The following is a 20,527-nucleotide window of genomic DNA, read 5'->3' as shown; positions in this document are numbered from 1 at the left end:
ATACAATTACTGAAGACTTTTACAGCGACAGCCCTAGCCATGATTATAAGGGCACATTAATATGCTCCCTGAGCTTTCCACAGTGGTTTATACTCGTAACATTCCTGTGCTTGCCATACTTTGCCAGAAACATTTATTGGGACATAAAACGATAACTAGTAAGTACACTTTAGCTGTCTAAACATTGGCCTTATCACTATGCCAGCCTGAACCCCAGTGATACCACAGCCACCTGGGAGTCCTAGATAGCACAACTGCTGTCTTGCTCTCTCTGAGTGGGTAGGGTGGCTCTCTCTTTTCCCTAATCACTCAGTGTAAAGTACAAGTGATTGTGAGAGAGAGTGGGAGAGAGACAGTGAGGCAGAGAAAGGTTTTGCTGCCAAGAGATGTGGCCCCTCCATGAGGACACATTTCAAAAAGGCCAAATTCCACATCAGTTTTTAGGCACTAAATAAATAAAAAGCTACTACACTCTTTACAGGATCACATCCCAACCGTCGCTGTTGCACAGGGGTGAAATGGCATCAAAAAGCAGCTTGAGGTGAGGGGGGTGGACGGGTGTCCTTGTCATTACATGCAGACGACTGCTTAAATGAATCCGTTATCTTAGCACACTTTATGGCATCAGCCGACAAAGCCTTTTTCCGTTTTTTGACGCACCCTCTCTGCACTGCTTAACATAGCTTTCTTTTCTATCCATGTTTCGACAATGTGTGCTAGATCATTTTAGGAGTGCTGACAAAATACTAACTGCATGACTGCTAGATACTTCCAGTACTGATGGTAACTGTTACCTGCTATAACAGACCGCACCAACCATGTCACTGTCGCTAAGATGACTTCTGTGTTTCCATAATAACAATCACAAGAATATCCAAAAAGTTCAAAACCAGTCAGGCCGTCTTGTCCATCAATAGCGTCTGATCTTGCAAACGATCTTCTGGATAATAGGCAAAATGTCTCATAGGCACACTCCAAAATCTTGTAGAAAGCCTTCCCAGGAGAGTGGAAGCTGTTAAAGCTGAAAAAAGACAGGACCAAGACAATATTAATGCCTATGGATTAAGAAGGAGAGGTCATTAAAGCTACTGTAGGTATCCCAGTACTTCTGTCCATATAGCATACCTTCATTAAAGGTAAATCTATGCTCAATCTTACATACACACCCTTACATGCAGTTAAATGCTGCATGCTAGCACATCACATAAGATATTAGCTCTCCTGAACCTGTCAGTGTGCCAACTATTCAATAATTCGTCTCTACATGTAATACAACTACATTCACATCTGCAGGATATGGCAGAGATAAACCTTACAATCACAGTTTTCTACTGCTGCTAAAGAAATAGGGAGAGATGCTCACCAAACACAAGAACACACATCCCATGTTATCAGTACACACACACAATCCAGAAAGCCCTATCCAACATAGATACCATATTAAAGTCGCCCTGTGCCTCCTGTTCCATTCCAAAACCCTGGCTGTATGCTGTCTTCCTGGAAGCATATCTGTTGCACTCTAAAGAGGCCAGAGTCGCTTTCTTATTCATGAGGGCTGGTCCATTTGCATTTTCTTCAAAGTTCAGAGAAAATTTTGTCTATGATTCTCTTCAACCTGGCCGAGAGATAATGCCGCATACGAAATGCCACATTAACATGGGGTTCACGGTCTGGTCTGGGGCCAAAACACAGAGGCGGGGTTGATCATTGGGCACGATACGAACAACAAAGTTGAAGTGTCAGTGCAGGCTTCTGAAAGGAGTTAAGATAGCAGATAATCACCAGCAGGCTGGAGGGCTGTGTTAGCACAAACTAGAGCTGTGCTTAGGGCTGCCACAATATCAGAATTGTGTTTTTATTGATATTATATGATTATGATATTATATTACAACAGTCAGGGACGCCGTATATGTGTGAAAGTTAAGGCGGACAGTGTCTGTGCCAGAATTGTTAAGAGTTGTGAGGTCCAGTGTAAAATCTTTTCATTGGGCCCAAGATCCCTGACTGCAGTTACACTGCCTACATTGGTCTGGTGTGGAAATGCATCAGTAAAGCATCACTAGATGCAACTGCGCAGTGCATGACTGGTCCAGATTTGGGCAACGAGATACAGTGAAAAAAGTTGAGCTGGGCTGAGACAGGAGGTGCTTGGTCTGTATCTGCAAGTTAGTGTATGAATATATATATCGTTTTATATCCCTGGATTAAAAAAAATGTCACCTTGCGTGTTTAGTGTAGTAGTTAGAGCTATGCAATATGACCATATTTTATCATATCATAATACAATTATTTTTATCATAACAATATGCTTTTGTAAGCATATCTAGGACACTGTTAGTGCTGAAAAAAAAACTGATCAGCTGCAGGTTTCATTACAAACAGTGTAATTAGTCTGGTTTAATTGGATGAAGAGCAGCAGAATAAGCTGAATAAAAATCACTGTATTCAGTGTACCTGAATAGTAGTTGTTAGAAGTCTGTCACTACTGATGTATTTAGTCTGTGATTATTTGTAATATTGTGATAGTATTTTTACCATATCGCCCAGCCCTAGTAGTAGTAGTACCTTCATGATCCTGTACGAGGAGGATTGGGCTACAAATACTTGTGGGCTATTTTCTGTCTTGGCACAGAAGTGGTGGAATGAACTTTCCCCTGGTTGTCTGAACGGCAGAGTTGCTGTCTTCAAACGCAGACTGAAGACCCTTCACTTCTAAGAGCATTTGGGTGAAGTGTAGTGCAGAGTATGGTGGTCTCCATACTGACTTTTGTTGTTTAGTAGGGTCTAAATTTAGAGGGATCTTTTGGATCCTAGTCGATACACACTAGCTAAGGGCATTTTCTGAGTAAACAGTGAAGCACTTATGTAAGTCACTCTGGATAAGAGCATCTGCTAAATGCCTTCAATGTAAATGTAAATGAGACGAGGTGGTACAGTGTAGTGAAAGTCTGACTGGATGTGTGGAAAGTGGGTCATAAAAGAAATGATTGGCCTTTGGCGCTCCCAAATGCACAGTGTGAAGGAAGTAGCTGAATTTGCATAGGGGCATAGGGTCATACGAGTCTCATCAGAATGGTGGCCACAACACAAAACCGACAGACCCGGACCACCGACGGGTTTCACGGCTTGTGAATGAAAATGCAGTGGGGTCGTAGGGTGGGTTCAGTTCTGAAATATGTACAAACTTCATATTTCATATATACTGATATCTTTATGTGCTTTATTAATCTTACATAGATACATACACACACACACACACACACACACACACACACACACACTTTAGTAAACACAGTGCAGAATGTGTAATCTTACAGAAGTGTCTACACATACACTCAACACAAACATCAAACATGCACCTACACATACAGCTTAAAGTTGTACACACAAAAAAAAAAACACTCACACACACACACACACACACACACACACACACACACACACACACACACACAGTAAAAGAGCCACGCACTTCCACTTGCTCTCCTTCGGGTAAGCAGCCATTTGTTCAGCTCCTTTACTCTCACTCCTCTTTCCTTTCAGAGAAAAATCTCTGGCAACAGATGGCTTTCTGGCTTCCCCGTTTCCCTTCTCCCTCTCTCTCTTGTATCTCTTCATCAAGAGTTCACTCAGAGCTGAGAGAGGAGCTTAGACAGGATCTCGGCTCCATTTAACCCAACCCAACCCCCACCTTCCCCTTTCCGACCCATCCCCTCCTTCGTTGTGCTAGATTGTCTGGTTCAATCCCAAAAGCATCAAAGCTGGAGGCAACGTTTAAGCCCTAGAAACACATACAGCATGCTTTAAGAAGCATGACAGCGCCGGGCGCTAATTGCTTTTCCAGAGATTTACACTCAAGGTCCCAATAAGCTGAATTTCCGAAGGCATAACACAGCTTTGTTCAATTTATTAGTATTTACTCAGTGGGGGGCTCAGCTTATAACACACTCCAAAACGACCAGAGTCAGTCTGTTTATTCAATCTACTTGTGGACCGCATTAGAAAGCTGCACTGATGGACATATACATTAAAACATCTCACAATAATGACACTGCTGAAAGGTCTTGCATCAAACAGGTATTTTCCACTAATTTTAAAAGGTGCAGTACAAGTTTGATTTCATTAAAATGTTCATTCATTTCATTCATATTAAAACTAAGATTTCACTCTCCCGCCACACATCATAATTTCGGCAAATTATCTTATATTACCAAAAACAGAGACATAGAATAACACTTTGAGTAAAGCTTAGTTTTGTTCAACCTAGTACAGTGCCATGGAAAAGGATGGGCACTCCCAGGTCACAATTAAAGTGAAGTGTGAAGAAGATGGACTGATTTCCAATAGGCAAAAGTTAACCCCTTAACACAGCAAGGCTTATTACACACTAAGGTGTATCATATTTTCTGCCTGCCAGTGAGCTGTAGGTTTTTTTTTTTTTTTTTTTTGAAGGGGTTAAAGATTAAACATTAGTGTATTATTTCTATGTGTCCAAAAGTAAAATGTTTGGCCACCTAAAAGAGTTCTCATATCTTTCACCAAGGTCTCATTTCTTAATTAGTTTGTTTAAGATCCATCCAGCATCCAGACTTTTTTCTGTCCTGGCACCGAAGTGGTGGAACGAACTTCCCCTGGGTGTCTGAACAGCAGAGCCTCTTGCTGTCTTGCTCGCTGTCACAGACTGAAGGCCCACCTCTTCTGAGAGTACTTGGGCGAAGTAGTAGTGTCGAGTACTGTGGTCTCTATACTGACTATATTTAGTAGTATCTAAGCTTTTGGATCCTAGTCTATGCAAACTAGCTAAGGGTATTTTTTTTGAGTAAACAGTGAAGTACTTTTGTAAGTCACTCTGGATAAGAGAGTCTGCTAAATGCCTTCAATGTAAATGTAAATTGGAGGAGGTTATAAGAATCTAAATCCTTATGGAAATCACATCCTCGGTTCATAATGTTATTAAGAAATGACAGTTAACAGGAACAGTGATGGAAGCTCAAGAAACCTTTTCAAGATAACTGCTCATAGGATTGCTATGAACCCCCTGTTAGACTGTAGAAGACCTTCAGGAAGACTTCGCAGTCTCTGTAAGGGGGGGTGGACTGTTCTACTGTGCAGCAACACCTGCACAAACATGACCTTCGCAAAGAATGCCTTTCCAGCGTCCACACCACAAACAGAGCCGGAAGGAACATTAAAACAAGCCTTTTGGAAACAAGTCCTGTAGACTGATAAAGTTCAAACAGTAAGGTAGCAGGTCTGGAGATAAAAGGTAGTAGAATTTCTGTTAAGCGTGGACTACCTCAAGAGGCGCAAGCTGAAGGTTTTGCCATGGCTCTCAGAGTCCCCCAATCAAAATGAGGGTTTTTTAACAAAGTTGTTTGTGTGAAGGCTAGAATGCGCTTCCTCTGAGACATATGTGTCAGTTCGCCAGCCACTGCATCTTCTTGAAATGCAGCTAACGCAATTTCATTGGACTGCTAAACAGGCTTGAAGAATAATGCACACTGCCAGTTCTATTACATCAGCGAATTGATCCCTGCGCTGGTTAGACAAAGAGAACGAGGCCAATGATGGGGCCAACACTTAGACAGCTGCACCTTATGTGAGCCTACCATGGAATAAAGTCTGCAGTTTGCCACAGAAGCCTGCTTTGCTACTATCCTAAGGTTGAGTTGAATGGAGCTGTTGAGTGTATTGTGTAAAAATTATTTTTTTCCTTTTTGCTTCCTTTTAAGCCTATCCTAAATCAAACAAGGATGTGCTATTAGCAGATGTGTAAAACACTGTTTCTATGACAGGTTGGAATAGATAACAGAGAAAAATAAATGTTGCTCAAAGTTTGAGAGTTTGGTGGGAGAGAGAGGTGCCACCCAGACATGCAGCAACTCTTGATACTCATATAAAAAAGTAATAAAAGGAAAACATGATAAATGTCATTCTGAAATATTCTGACAACATAATATTTAATTCAGGCTATCTGCAGATGCTCCCCAAGTTACATTCAATCTCAGTAAATGCCACTTCAATGTCCTGCGAGACCACATCTACAGTGACCATAAACAAAATATACACCAATGAGCCAAAACTTTGACTACCGGCCTAACATTCTGTTTGTTCTCTGTGTGCTTCCAAAAATCTTGCCTCCACAAAACCCCTGAAGGCAGTATCTGGCACCAAGACATTACAGCAGATCCCTGAAGTTCTGCAAGTTGCAAAATGGAGGTCTGGGGATCGAACTTATTGTGCCAGCACCTTCCACAGGTAAATGGTGCACATGTCCCTGGCCGTTCAGGTCATTTAAAGGAAACAAGACTTATCAGACCAGATGACCTTCTTCCATTGCGCAAAAGAACTAGTTATGACATTTGCATGTCTATTGTAGGAGCTTTCCATAGTGGACAGAGGTCATAATGGGCTCTTTAACACACTCACACACTCACACACACTTCTAGCATAAACATCTTTCAAAATTTCGGTGACTTGAGCCACAGTAGCCCTTCTGTCATTTCGGCCCTGTCAGTAAATTCGGCTAGTAATCAACGTTATTCACTTAATCTATGAGTGGTCAGAAATGTTTTTAATTAGTGTATGAAACATATTAAATACTCTTTACTTAAGTTAAATACTCTCAGAAACTCATACTCATATTAAAGGGTTTCTATATAGGCTAGCTGATTCGGTCAGTAAGGTTTCATGCGTTCCTCTGCATTACAAATGGTCACATACTAGTAAATGTCAAAAGGTTGTCTTGACAGTTGTCTACTGTCTACGCTAAAATCTAAGACTACGTACATTTAAACTGAAGGCAATATAACCCTATAAGAGCTGGACTCTAAGAGCACATTCTCTTTCTCTATTTCTTTTAGAATATTTTACTGAATTCTCCTTTAAAGGAACCACTTTACATCAAAATGTTTAGAACCATCTTAGCTCTCCCTGTAATGAGACCTCATGTGACCTAGAGCACTGTGGGAGGAGACAATCTGACGCTACACCAGACAAATTACAGTTCGATTATACAAATATTTCTTGTGAAAACATACCTTTACATATGTGGACAAATTGTTTTGGTGCTTGAAACGGGTTTATCAAAGTCTTAACTTCAAGAAAGTAGTTGAATGTATGATTAAAGTACGATATAAACGGCAAGAGGCAGGAGATGAATTTCTTAGTGTTCACTGGTCTCACACAAAACCATAAACAGACACACAAATCCACCAATTACAGACACCAATTACAGATACCGACGCTCTGCCGCTTCACCAAAGCGGCAGTTATTGAAGCGGCCAACAAAAGAAATGTAAAGGGGTGGGTTTTGTAAATAAGGAGACGTCGCGTCTAACGCGAAATAAAGGCGGGAAAACAAAGGACGCCAGGGGAGAACTGGCTACCTCTTTAACTCTAGAGGAAACTACAACTGAAGGGCAAAAAGGATCTCCCAAAAGAAACCAGAAAACTGAGAAGTTACAGGGAAGACAGACTTTCCTGCCTTCCTCTGTAACACTAGTGTATGTGTGCAAACACACACACACACACACACACACACACACACACACACACACACACACACACACACACACACACACACCAGGGAAGACAGACACTCCTGCCTTCCTCTGGTACACGAGTGTATGAGTGCTACACGCACACACACACAGACACACTGCACAGACACCGGGAGACCGACTCGGGAGAGACACACGAAGGGGAGTGACACACACTCAGCCTTCCACTCGAGACCCATAGACATTCTCCCACACATTCTACTATGATTGTTTGTATGAGGCACTTTTAAACAACTCTCTCTAGATCATCTTTCTCCCTCTCCCTCCCTCCCCTTCCATCTGTTTGCTGTATGCTGGACCCAGCAGCCATGTGAGGGCAGAGGGCAGGGCATGATTGGACATCCAGGCTGTCCCTTACATAAAGTACTAAGCAAAATGACTGCCAATGTTATCAGTCCTGCTACATTTTCCCCTCTCTCTCTCTCCTCCCTTCTCTTTCTTGAGCAGCCAGACCACCCGCTGTGCACATACCCTCCGCTCACCCGCTCACAATCAGCTCTTTAATTTAATGGGTGTGTGCAAGTGCCGGTGAAGGAGGAGTGCGGGCACAAGAGAGAGTGATCAGGCAGCAGTAAAGTGGAAATCTTCCACCGCGCTGAGAAGGAAATGAGTAATCCTGAGATGGTACAAGTGTTTGAGCGCTATGGGGGGCTGCTACACAAAGCTGCTCACAGGGGAAGGCAGCCAGGAGGACACAGGAGAGCCTCCCGGTGTGTGCATGTGCGAGTGTTAAAGCATTTGGAAGGTAAATGTGATGGAAGCTGGCAAAACACGCAAAACTGCTGACAATTTTGAGCGTGAAGGTTCCTGTTTCCATTTTAAAAAGATTAAAAAGGCCCAGATGAAGTGTCAGAATATACCACCTTCCAAATTGTTTAAATGTCAGTGAGAATTAAGAATAGTAGTTTAGAAAGTGCTGTTTCCTGTGCTTTCCTTTAACTAGTGCAGGAGATCAGCATTTAGTTGTTGCAGATCGAAACCTTGCTCCTACGAATGATTTCCTAGGGTAAGAAATAACTTTTCCTATATGCTTATATATATATATATATATATACACAGTCATGCCCGAAAGTATTCATACCCCTGTCAAAGTTTGACTTTAGTTTGACAAAGTTTACTTTTATTTAACCAGAAATTATATTTTTGCCTGGAAATGACACAGGCATCTCCCAGGAGATAACACGATGATGTACAAGAGGCATCATTGTGGGGAAAAATATTTCTCAGCTTTTATACACATTTGAACAAAAAGTGGCATGTCCAAAATTATTCATACCCTTCTCAATAATTAATAGAAAAGCCTTTATTGGCTATTACAGCAATCAAACGCTTCCTGTAATTGCTGACCAGCTTTTTGCATGTCTCCACTGGTATTTTTGCCCATTCATCTTTAGTGATGAGCTCCAACTCTTTGAGGTTCGAGGGTCTCCTTGCCATCACCCTGATCTTTAGCTCCCTCCACAGATTCTCAATTGGATTCAAGTCAGGACTCTGGCTGGGCCACTGCAAAACATTAATGTTTTTGTCTGCTAACCATTTCTTCACCACTTTGGCTGTGTGTTTTGGGTCGTTGTCGTGCTGAAATGTCCACCGGTTCCCAAGGCCAAGTTTCTCTGCAGACTGCCTGATGTTGTTGTTGAGAATCTTGATGTATTGCTCTTTTTTCATGGTGCCATTTACTGCGATCAAGTTCCCTGGTCCATTGGCTGAAAAACACCCCCAAAACATTAGGTTCCCACCACCATGTTTGACAGTGGGGATGGTGTTCTTAGGGTTGAAGGCTTCTCCTTTTTTACGCCAAATGGTGCACACATCATTGTGGCCAAACAATTCAATTTTTGTTTCATCTGACCATAAAACAGAACACCAGAAGTCTTCTTCTTTGTCCAGATGAGCATTTGCAAAGGTCAAGCGGGCTTTTGTGTGCCTTTTCTGGAGAAGTGGTGCCCTCCTTGGCCTGCGTCCGTGGAACCCAGCAGTGTGCAGTGTCCGTTGAACTGTCTGCCTTGAGATGTCGCCACCAGCAGAGTCCAGATTCACCAGGATGGCCTTGGTGGTGATCCTTGGATTTTTCTTCACCTCTCTCACTATTCTCCTGGCCAGCACAGGTGTCACTTTTGGCTTCCGACCACATCTTCTGAGATTTTCCACAGTGCGGAACTTCTTGTATTTTTTAATAATACTTTGCACTGTAGCCACTGGAACTTGAAAACATTTTGATATGGCTTTATAGCCCTTTCCTGACTTGTGAGCGGCCACAATGCACAGCCGCAGGTCCTTAGAGAGCTCCTTTGTCTTAGCCATGACTGTTCACAAACCAACTGCAGAGAGCTGCTGTTTTTCTCCTGTTGAGTTGATTAAAACAGCTGTTCCCAATGAATCAGGGTAATTAGGATGCTTTAAAACAGCTTGGACTATTTGGAATGGTATAGAACTTTGGATTTTCCCATATACTGTGACAGTTTTCAAAGGGTATGAATAATTTTGGACATGCCACTTTTTGTTCAAATGTGTATAAAAGCTGAGAAATACTTTTTCCCACAATGATGCCTCTTGTACATCATCGTGTTATCTCCTGGGAGATGCCTGTGTCGTTTCAAGGCAAAAATATAACTTCTGGTTAAATAAAAGTAAATTTAAGTCAAACTTTGCCAGGGGTATGAATACTTTCGGGCATGACTGTATATATATACACACACACACACACACGCACACACGCACACACACACAATGTTGAAAATGCACCCATAATTACCTACTTTTGTTTGCCTGCAGAAACAGCAGGATAAGTAATGCTCAGTGAAAACTGTACTGGCAGTAGTATACTGATAGTATACTACTGCTACTATAAAACCACAAAATTATTAAATTAAAAAATATAAAATATTTATTAGTCATGATCAATATTGGCCACAACACTTCTATAGCGGTTGTGCTCTAGTATGTTTGAATAGAGTTGTGTAGAGTATCATTATGTGTGTGTACCGGTGTCAAAACAGAAGCCCTTGCACCCACCTGTTCAGCCTGCGCTGTTATTTCACTGTCCTCCTGCCCCTCTGATGTGGAGCTCTCCTCCTGTTGGTCAGTTTTTCTGTCACTCTGTGACACGCTAGTTCCACTAGCCACAGCTGATGTGCTTGATTCTGCCTACAGAAACATACACACACACATACAAACAAGTGATTAATACTCCTGAATTTCATTGGCCCTACATCACTCTCTAGCCCCAAAAACAGACTAAAGAGGAAGAACTACAGTGATACAATTCTGAGTAATCACAGCAGGGTGGTGAGGTAGAGAGGAGGGCAAAAAAGGTCATGTTGAGCACAGGAGAGAAGAAGGAAGCAGAGAGGACCCACAGAGAAAAGTCCCACCAGGACAGTGAGAAAGAGAGACTGTGTGGTGAGACACTGTGGAGAAGGAAAACCCAACATGTGGGAAGCAGTTACTGTACATGTAAATTAAGCCTCAATTTCCCTTAGTGAACTGTTTGCCATCTTGCATTGTCTTGTCATCTGTGGTGGTCTTCCACAGTTAACATCAGTTAAACATCAGTGTGCATATGAATGTTTGTGCTACTGAAGACTAAAGACACCATCTTACTAGGTTCTGCCCACAATGAGTTGTTGAAAGTGTTAACAGTGCAGGTGAGCATAAGGCACAGTAGACGTCCACACTTCATGTATGCCTACTTAATCTTATAAAGAAAAAGAAATATATATGAAAACATTTACCACTTTACTACTGAAGCAAAAGTGTCACTGCCTGTTTTCAGCCAATCGATGCACCCCTAGTAAGATTAGTTAGATGAGTAGAATATGAACTGATCTCTAAAAGAGAAAGTTCCTTAACATTTCAAGCAAGATTACTTATGTTCTGCATAATTTCAGACTGCAAACAAGGAAAGGAGCATCATGCACACGTCTGGGCACCTCACAAGATCTGAGCTCTCAGATAACCTTTACACTGAAGATGAAAAGAGGATGGCTTCTACAGCAGAACATGATGATCCTAAACACACCTCAAAATCCACATTGGACTCCCTCAAGAGGCGCAAGCTGAAGGTTTTACCATGGCCCTCATAGGCCCCCGACCTTAACATCACTGAAAATCTGTGGCTGCAGCTCAAAAGAGCAGTGCATACAAGATGGTCTCAAAATCTCACATAACCTTAACCTAAGCCTTAACTTGCAAGGCAGAAGCAAGAACCACCTTTGGCCAGCATCACAGCTTGTAAATGCTTTAGTGCAAGCACTGAAATGTTTGCTTCGGACCTTAATATTGCTTAATATTGCTTTATTAAAATTTTTAAGAAATTGGTCATGTGTAAAGGTCATCATTCACTAGCTTAGCTTTTCACAGTAAGAGAGAATTTTACCGGGGCTGCCCAAATATGCCACTGGATGCGGGTTCATTGGCGCGTGTGTGCAGTAAAAGATTCGATACCTTAAAGCTGATCTGCTGGGCTAGCTGCTGAGCCTGTCGGTCGGCCGGTTGGCGGTCGCTGTTAGGAGAGAGCGCCAGGAGGGCTGAACGCATGGAGCACCCACACATTTCACAGCAGAAATCCAAAGACCTGAAACACACACACACACACACACACACACACACACACAAACAAACGGAAATGACTTCACTCAATTAGACAGAAAACACATTTCATGAAGGCATCCACAGACGTATAAATTACAGAAATGAAAGCACCTGGGTCTACTGCGCCCCAGAGATCAACCAACCCAGACCGTCTAAGCTTGTTGATAGGATTAAGCAAAAAGGGCAGGCTTCTCAAAGTGCTGAGCAGAGGGCAATCTGGAGTTAGATCAACAGAATCCCTTTCATCTGCCATCAATAAGATGCAGAATCCACCTTCAAATCCTCAGCATCTTGCATCAAAGAGCCTCCTTATTATTCCACAGGCACTGTGTGGGGACGAAAAAAACAACCTTTCACACCTGAGTGGCACATCCGTCTGAATCCCCCTCCTTAACTGGACATGCTTAAAAGGTCAGTGAATGGTGTACCAAGACAAATATCAATAATAACACCAATATTACTTTTTCACTCTATGAACAGTACTGCAAAAAGTTTGAAGTTGTGCTGGGTACAAGGCTGTCTACAGATATGCTGCCGTCGGTGTTGCACAACAATATTGATTTTAAGTTTTAGGTGGTGCTGATGGATAAAAACTTTGTACAGACAGCCAGGTCAAACTCAGAACTTCTGAGCTTCACATTTGAGGAGGACACACTTTCAGTGTTGCAAAAAAGTCACATGAAGTCTAACTTAGCTTTGTATGTCTGTGTGCCTTTTCAAATACTGGTTTCTTAAACGGATCTCAAGATCATGAAATCAGTGGTGCATTTTCACGAATCGCTGCGGTCCTGCAAAATCCTTGTATCTCCAAATTAGCAACTTTACAGCAAAATAGAATGTATGCATGGTACATTTTACTGCAGGATTTCTGCCTTTGATTTCCTGTTATTTTCGCCCCATTTCTAGTTATTGTGAGATTAAATTTACTCTTCACTCTTTAAAAGTATTCTTTCCTCCTCTGTCCAATTCAGGGTTTTTTTTAATTATTGTTTTCAGTGAAAGTCCCTCCCCCCCTTGATCAGACGTCGTTATGGAAACAGTGGAATTTTACAGCATGAATACCTCAGTCACTGCAGTAAATCCCTCACCGTTTTCACTCTGTTAAGTGAAACTCCAGAGGGATTTTATGCAACACACTTAAGTAATTCCCTTGGATAAAAGAAAATCTTCCCTTAAGGTTCATACTTATGGGAAAAACTTAAGGTGTTTTATGCAATCAAGTACTGGGCCCATCTCTGAATATCACAGGCAGAGCCTGTTAGTTCTTTAGCTCACCTACACTAATGTCCTGCTGTGTGCATGCATTGTGTGTGTGTGTGGGGGGGGGGTGGTCTGAACACTCAATCTAACAAGGGAACAAAGTTTTATTGATGTGAAACACCACAAGTACTAATAGCACTACTAATACAGTGGGGAAAAAAGTATTTAGTCAGTCACCAATTGTGCAAGTTCTCCCACTTACAAAGATGAGAGAGGCCTGTAATTGACATCATAGGTAGACCTCAACTATGAGAGACAAAATGAGAAAAATAATTCTGAAAATCACATTGTCTGATTTTTAAAGAATTTATTTGCAAATAATGGTGGAAAATAAGTATTTGGTCAATAACAAACAAGCAAGATTTCTGGCTGTCACAGACCTGTAACAACTTCTTTAAGAGGCTTCTCTGTCCTCCACTCATTACCTGTATTAATGGCACCTGTTTGAACTCGTTAACAGTATTAAAGACACCTGCCCACAACCTCAAACAGTCACACTCCAAACTCCACTATGGTGAAGACCAAAGAGCTGTCGAAGGACACCAGAAACAAAATTGTAGACCTGCACCAGGCTGGGAAGACTGAATCTGCAAGACCACTGCTAATCTCCCTCGATCAGGGGCTCCACGCAAGATCTCAGCCCGTGGGGTCAAAATGATCACAAGAATCCCAGAACCACAAAAATCCCAGAACCACACAGGGGGACCTAGTGAATGACCTGCAGAAAGCTGGGACCAACGTTACAAAGGCTACCGTCAGTAACACACTACGCCGCCAGGGACTCAGATCTTGCAGTGCCAGACGTGTTCCCCTGCTTAAGCCTGTACATATCCGGGCATGTCTGAAGTTTGCTAGAGAGCATTTGGATGTTCTGGAAGAGTACTGGGAGAATGTCTTATGGTCAGATGAAACCAAAGTAGAACTCTTTTGTACAAACACAACTCGTTGTGTTTGGAGGAGAGTGAATGCTGAGTTGCATCCAAAGAACACCATACCAACTGTGAAGCATGGGGGTGGCAACATCATGCTTTGGGGCTGTTTTTCTGCAAAGGGACTAGGACGACTGGTCTGTGTACATGAAAGAATGAATGAGGCCTCCTTCCATCAGCAAGGGCATTGAAGATGAAACTTGGCTGGGTCTTTCAGCATGACAATGATCCCAAGCACACTGCCAGGGCAACAAAGGAGTGGCTTCGTAAGAAGCATTTCAAGTTCCTGGAGTGGCCTAGCCAGTCTCCAGAGCTCAACCCTATAGAAAACCTTTGGAGGAAGTTGAAAGTCTGTGTTACCCGCCAACAGCCCCAAAACATCACTGCTCTAGAGGAGATCTGCATGGAGGAATGGGCCAACATACCAGCAACGGTGTGTGCCAACCTTGTGAAGACTTACAGAAAACGTTTGACCTCTGTCATTGCCAACAAAGGATATATAACAAAGTACTGAGATGAACTTTTGTTATTGACCAAATACTTATTTTCCACCATTATTTGCAAATAAATTCTTTAAAAATCAGATAATGTAATTTTCTGAATTTTTTTTTCTCATTTTGTCTCTCATAGTTGAGGTCTACCTATGATGTCAATTATAGGCCTCTCTAATCTTTTTAAGTGGGAGAACTTGCACAATTGGTGACTGACTAAATACTTTTTTTCCCCCACTGTAGCAATTGAGCAGTAATGGCACACCCTTGTGGAGGACCTTTAGCCTGCTAAGCGTGAGGTGCCTAGGACTCTAAACAGGTGTTCGGAATAGGTTGTTTTAATATACAAAAACACCATGTCCGCATACAGTAGCATTACTCATGAAGCAAATATTCATTAGATTTGTGATACTACATTTATCAATATTGCCCAGCACTTTTTCAAAACCGAGACCAGATTCTAGATTTCACATAATTTATGGGGCACTATGAGGAAGAGAGAACTATTGTTGCAGGCCAGAGCAAAGACTCACAGCAGCACAGTTTTAAGATTTTCCCTGGCTGACGATTGTGATGATGCAGGCAGGCTTAAATCCCCACAAGGGCCTAGATAGGACGTCACTGAGTGCATTCAAGAACTGGCCCAAAGCAACATTCTAAAATCCTTTTCACACTGGATAAGTTTTGCCACTATTACACTAAGTCCCAGCCATTTCCTGATACAGAAGAATGGTCCATTAGTTCAGTGGAACTTTGATGGGGATATCTCCACAATTTTAAGCTCAAGTTTAGAACCGTTGGCCTTCTGAAGGTTTGCGGATGCAGATTTGCTCCTATTGGTCCATATCTCTTATTAAAGTTCATTTGAGTGTTTGTTACTCAACCAGGTGGTAACGCTCTCTTCTCAGTAAGCTAGATAATGTAAAGAAAATGTGAGTCTAACAGGGACATCTTGCCCTTTTTCTATTTCAATTATCTAGTTAACTAAGAAAGGCTGCCTTATAAGTTTGGTCTACATAGATAGACCAGGGATATCATATTTCTTTTTTTCATTTTTTTAAATTATTGTTATTTTATTTTTAGACAAGTAAATCAATTTGTGGCAATTAGTGGCACACAGTGTACAATTAGTGGCAGAATTGCATGTGACTTTATTATTTGCACAGTTTAGAACCCACGACATTAAAATGTCCCAAGATAGATAACACACCACTCAGAGGCTTCCATTCTCTAGAACTTTAAGGGAACGAAGGGAAACGAGACCTCCGGTTTACCTCGCAACGAATATGACATCCATATGAGCGTCCAGACAGACTACAAACAGACTTAACTGTCGTTTTTTCACTGCATACCTACTCTGGTACCAGGACAAATAAACTTCTGAAGCTGTTTTGACATGCGGAAGTGTTTTATCATCTCTTCAAGAGCCCGGTATCAGTAATTATAGAACAATAGGTTCAGTTGTAAAATAACGATTTACGATTCACGTTCACAGATTAATTCTGCATACCCAACTTCCGGGCAAATACATATCGCCAGCCAATCTTTGTGTTGAGTTCCAACTGTCTAGTTAAACTCTGACACACAAATTTGCATCCCCGACCAATAGCACTGCTGCTCTGGCTGTGTCATCTTTGACATGCTCTGTATTGTCCCTGTTCGGTCTGAGCCTACATAGATCTGACTGTTGCAATTTCGAAACAGGTGATCTTATACTACTCTTTTTGTGGGGATTATGAAATACAACAAGTGTTTACGCTAATGGACGTTTATGGATATTAAATAGTATCAGTTATTGTTACCAAATCTAGTATAGAATATCAATCAAACCAGAACTATGGATGGAACAATGTATAATTTTCTGCTTTGGTCTCGACCAAAAGAACAGAACTACACATATAACTACAGCTATCTAGCAATCTAAATTAGGAATAAGGTCAAATATGCCGTCATGCTTTAATATGATGTTGGAAGCTGTGTCAAGTTTTATTCAAATGGGTCATCTTTCACGATTTTAAAAACATAAACATCAACCTAAGCTGATTTCATATAGCTTATGTTAGCAATTCACCACAGCGAATCTGTTCATTAAACATAAATATTTGGCAGCAGAAGCTGATTTTGTGGGCTGGATTTACAGAATTGGAAAATTGGAAACGTATGATGGGCCTCACGTAGCCGCCGTGGGCCAATACTTTTGAGATCCCTGCCGCAGACGGAGTAATTTAGCTCTGAAATGTACTCCAACTGAAAGTGCTGCAGCCCTCTGATACTGTTCTAGAACACTGCGGCAAGTTGTGCAGCGTGGAAGTGTAGGAGTTTGCAGGTCAGGAAATGCGAAAGGAGCTTAAGCTGGCCAAGGCCGACTCAAATCCAGGCCCCAGGCCATTTGCCCAGCAGAACCTTTACAGTCTCATCGATTTCATATTACACGGTGCAGCTGCAGTGTGCTTCCTGTCTAGCATAGCGTGAGGCTTTGTATGCATTCACACTGCCAAAGCAAAAGTTACATTTGCGGCAGTGAAAATTCCAGGGCCAACTTTCCACTTGAAGAGAAAGCCTTATTACAGAGCTTACAGTGACTGGGTGAGGTAAAAGCAAGGGGATGTTATTCTTAAAGGATAAATACTCTTAATATTTCTGGGCATCCTTTAAATAGCTCTTCTCTGTTAGAAGATCAGGAAGCAGCAAATCACAGTTTAGATATCAGTGGAACTGCCAAAGACGAAGATCCAAAACATCCCCTGCTAGTGTTAATGTCACCAAGGAAGACTAAAATATGAATCCAGTGTTCTGCTGAGATGCTGCCGGGGGCGACCGCCTGAGTGACAGCACGGGCAATTATTAGGAGCGTGAGGCCGAGAGCCAAGAGACAAACGGAAAAACATGCTGCCACTATGACAGATATGTTATATTTATAGACAGTAGGGTCAAAACGTGTGCATGCGGTTTCAGACTGAATGTTTTTCCAATCTTCCAATCAAATCCAATCTCCACGTGTTAATTGGATAGCCCAGTCACTGACGACCTCCATCTTTATGTGTTAATAGCTAATCGGCCCATTCCCCATCTTCGATCCGACCTTTTATACTAACTCTAGCTCCGTTTTTAACAAACCATAAATACCGCATGTCCACACACGTCTTCCGATAATGGCTTCCTGACTCTCCAGAGGTTCAGAACAGCTCTCCAACATGTGTATCACACTCTGAGAAGTGACAAGGCCGAGGTGCAAGCTGTCCAGCCTCTAATAAGGCAGGCACTGACTACGGTGCGAGACAGACACACTTCCTGGTCTCTGCGTTTCCCTCTCTGGCTAAAAGCTGGGCTCTTTGTTTTCCCTGGAACAAATGAAAGTTTGCCCTTCGTTCTGATTCCTCATTCCGTTTGTTCCAGTGGCTCTCTCTCTCTACACAATGTCTTCTGGGCTCCCCTGCACCAGACAAACGCTCTGCAGACAGTGATGGGAGATTAATAATGCAAGAGATTTGCACAATGCAGCGAGGTGCTATATGTGTGGGCATGGCTAGGAACGAGAGGAAAAGAGCTGGAGTAAAAGTGTAAGAGAGCGAGAGGGAAACTTTGATGTGCTCGCCCTAAATCTCAGCATAAAGGAAGGATATTTTTTAGTGAATAAAATAGTCAATCCTAACTACAAAATTCCGTTTCCGATTTAAAAAAAAAAGGCTCTCCAAGCTAAAAACTTTCTACCTGTACTTGTCAATCAAGCAGTGCTTTGAGTAGCATTACAGACCTTTGTGATTCAAATACTGCAGCTTGTTCTCAGACTTTGCACAAAGCTGCCCATTATTTGCAGTTAATTTGGTCAGATCTTCCAGCAATATTTAATATTAAACAGAAAGCTTCCACTGAATTCACAAAAGTGGATGGCATTTATGACTCATTCCTGTTCCTCTCGATGCACAACCGCACCATTCCTTTACGGCCGTTAATGCAACGTCATTGGACAGTTCAACACACTTGAAACAGAACACTAATAACTGCCAGTTTTGTAACATCAGCTCACAGACTACTTGCTGTACTGGGCACACACAGAATTTCGAGGGGCTTTCTTAAAATATCTTACGAATGTCTGTTACACCACTGAAAGTGTTAGCTACTCAAATGCTTAGGCATTATGGACAATGTAGTATCCGTCGTGAATGTGTGGCATGTCCTGTAGTTCCGTTTAGCAAGTCAGGATAAAATTGACTTTTTACCACTGTGATTTTATTGGGCTCTAATAACAACCCCCATGTTGGCTACCATCATGCTGGGTGATTGGGAAAATAGGGTGAGCCAACTCACCCCCCTAGACAGACAAAGTAGACAGACAAAATGCCAAAATCTGGGCTTTCTTGGACTACTGGCCATGGATGGCTGTGCCATCACATCACCAGAAACTGAACATGCTCTGGTAATCTCCTGATCATAGGCCTAGCAATACATGCAGCAGTGTAGAAAACTGAATGAGAGCAAATCACAGGACTCTGAGCTGCATGTCTGAAGTGGTTGGTTTGTGGTGTGAGGCTAGAGCTTATTACTCAGTGACACATGCCTCTGAACACACAGTCTAGCATCCAGCATGTGTTTCCTGTCCTTCTGTCTCCATTGCTCATCAGAGAGAGAGAGAGAGAGAGAGAGAGAGAGAGAGAGGGGACAGGCAGGAACAGAGAGCCTAAAGTGTGTTCCCACAGCTAAACCGGACAGCCAGTGACTCAGGTTTGAGTTGCCTGACCTCCCCTCATTTGTTGTGTTTACACAACTGGCCGAGACATCTGAAGCATTTGTTTCTTCTGGCATGTACAGTGTAGAAACACCAAGGTGCATCTTGGCAGACAGTTTCCAAGTCCACATACAGCTTCAAAGCAGTGGTTTGAAATCTAATTTATACAATTTCCCTCCAAATGTAGTAGATATATCAGTCAAGACATGTCTGGTGTTTGAAGTTTTCTTCTTCAGTTTTAAGGTGTTCTTTAGTTTCCAACATCTTCTTTAGTTTGATTCATGCTGACAGATGGTAACACCTAAAATCGCAGGTCTCGGTCTGCTTGCAAGAGAAGTCTGATTCAGTTCACTGCTGGTGCAAACAAGTTTTAACTATGGTCTGCACCAAATGACAAAATTCAACAATTCAAAAGTCTGTTCTGTATAGTCTAATAATGGCTAATAATGGTTTGTGAAAAAGTTAGGACATCCCATTAAAACATTTGGTCTTTTTACTGTATTTAAGAACTATATTACAAATTTAATTAATAGAAATGCAGTTTTCTTGTGAGGAAAAAATGAGGACACCCTATGCCCTAATAGCTGCCGTTTTTTCCCCCTTGGCTGAAACAATGTCAGTTAGACGTTTTCTATCATGATCTACCAGTCTCTGACATCAGCTGGAAGAAAGTTTTTCATTAAGTTGAATAATCTTGTTAATCATACCCAACTTGTACATTTTATTTACCAGTTTATTAGCAGAAACCTCACTTCTTTGCTTTTATAAAAAATGATATCTTCCCTTTGCTCACCACACATTACCTTAGTGTATAATTCATTAAGAAATGTTAATATGGCATCTGTTGCTGTAAAGACAGGTGCAAAAAACCCTGAATCTTGATAAAATCTGCTACCTTATCAGGACACAAAAAGCAGAACTTTCAGATGAAAAGTTCCAGCGGTGTTGCTGATCCTTCTGCCACCA

General features: G+C 41.9%; 1 protein-coding gene across 1 annotated transcript in view; it reads right to left on the bottom strand.

The window, feature by feature from the left end:
* Window positions 1–20,527, bottom strand: part of ube2j1 (ubiquitin-conjugating enzyme E2, J1) — a 53,624-nt gene that overhangs the window by 3,113 nt on the left and 29,984 nt on the right. Inside the window, exons 6-7 of the mRNA XM_072695661.1 lie at window positions 12,009–12,138; window positions 10,578–10,709 (exon numbers count right to left, since the gene is read on the bottom strand). Coding sequence (XP_072551762.1) covers window positions 10,578–10,709; window positions 12,009–12,138 — 262 coding nt within the window. The remainder of the gene's footprint in view (window positions 1–10,577; window positions 10,710–12,008; window positions 12,139–20,527) is intronic.

This window comes from Salminus brasiliensis, chromosome 1 (genome assembly GCF_030463535.1).
Source record: "Salminus brasiliensis chromosome 1, fSalBra1.hap2, whole genome shotgun sequence".
NCBI classification, from domain to species: domain Eukaryota; kingdom Metazoa; phylum Chordata; class Actinopteri; order Characiformes; family Bryconidae; genus Salminus; species Salminus brasiliensis.
Note: the sequence above shows the minus strand (reverse complement) of the source record. Positions and strands in the feature narration are given on the sequence as shown.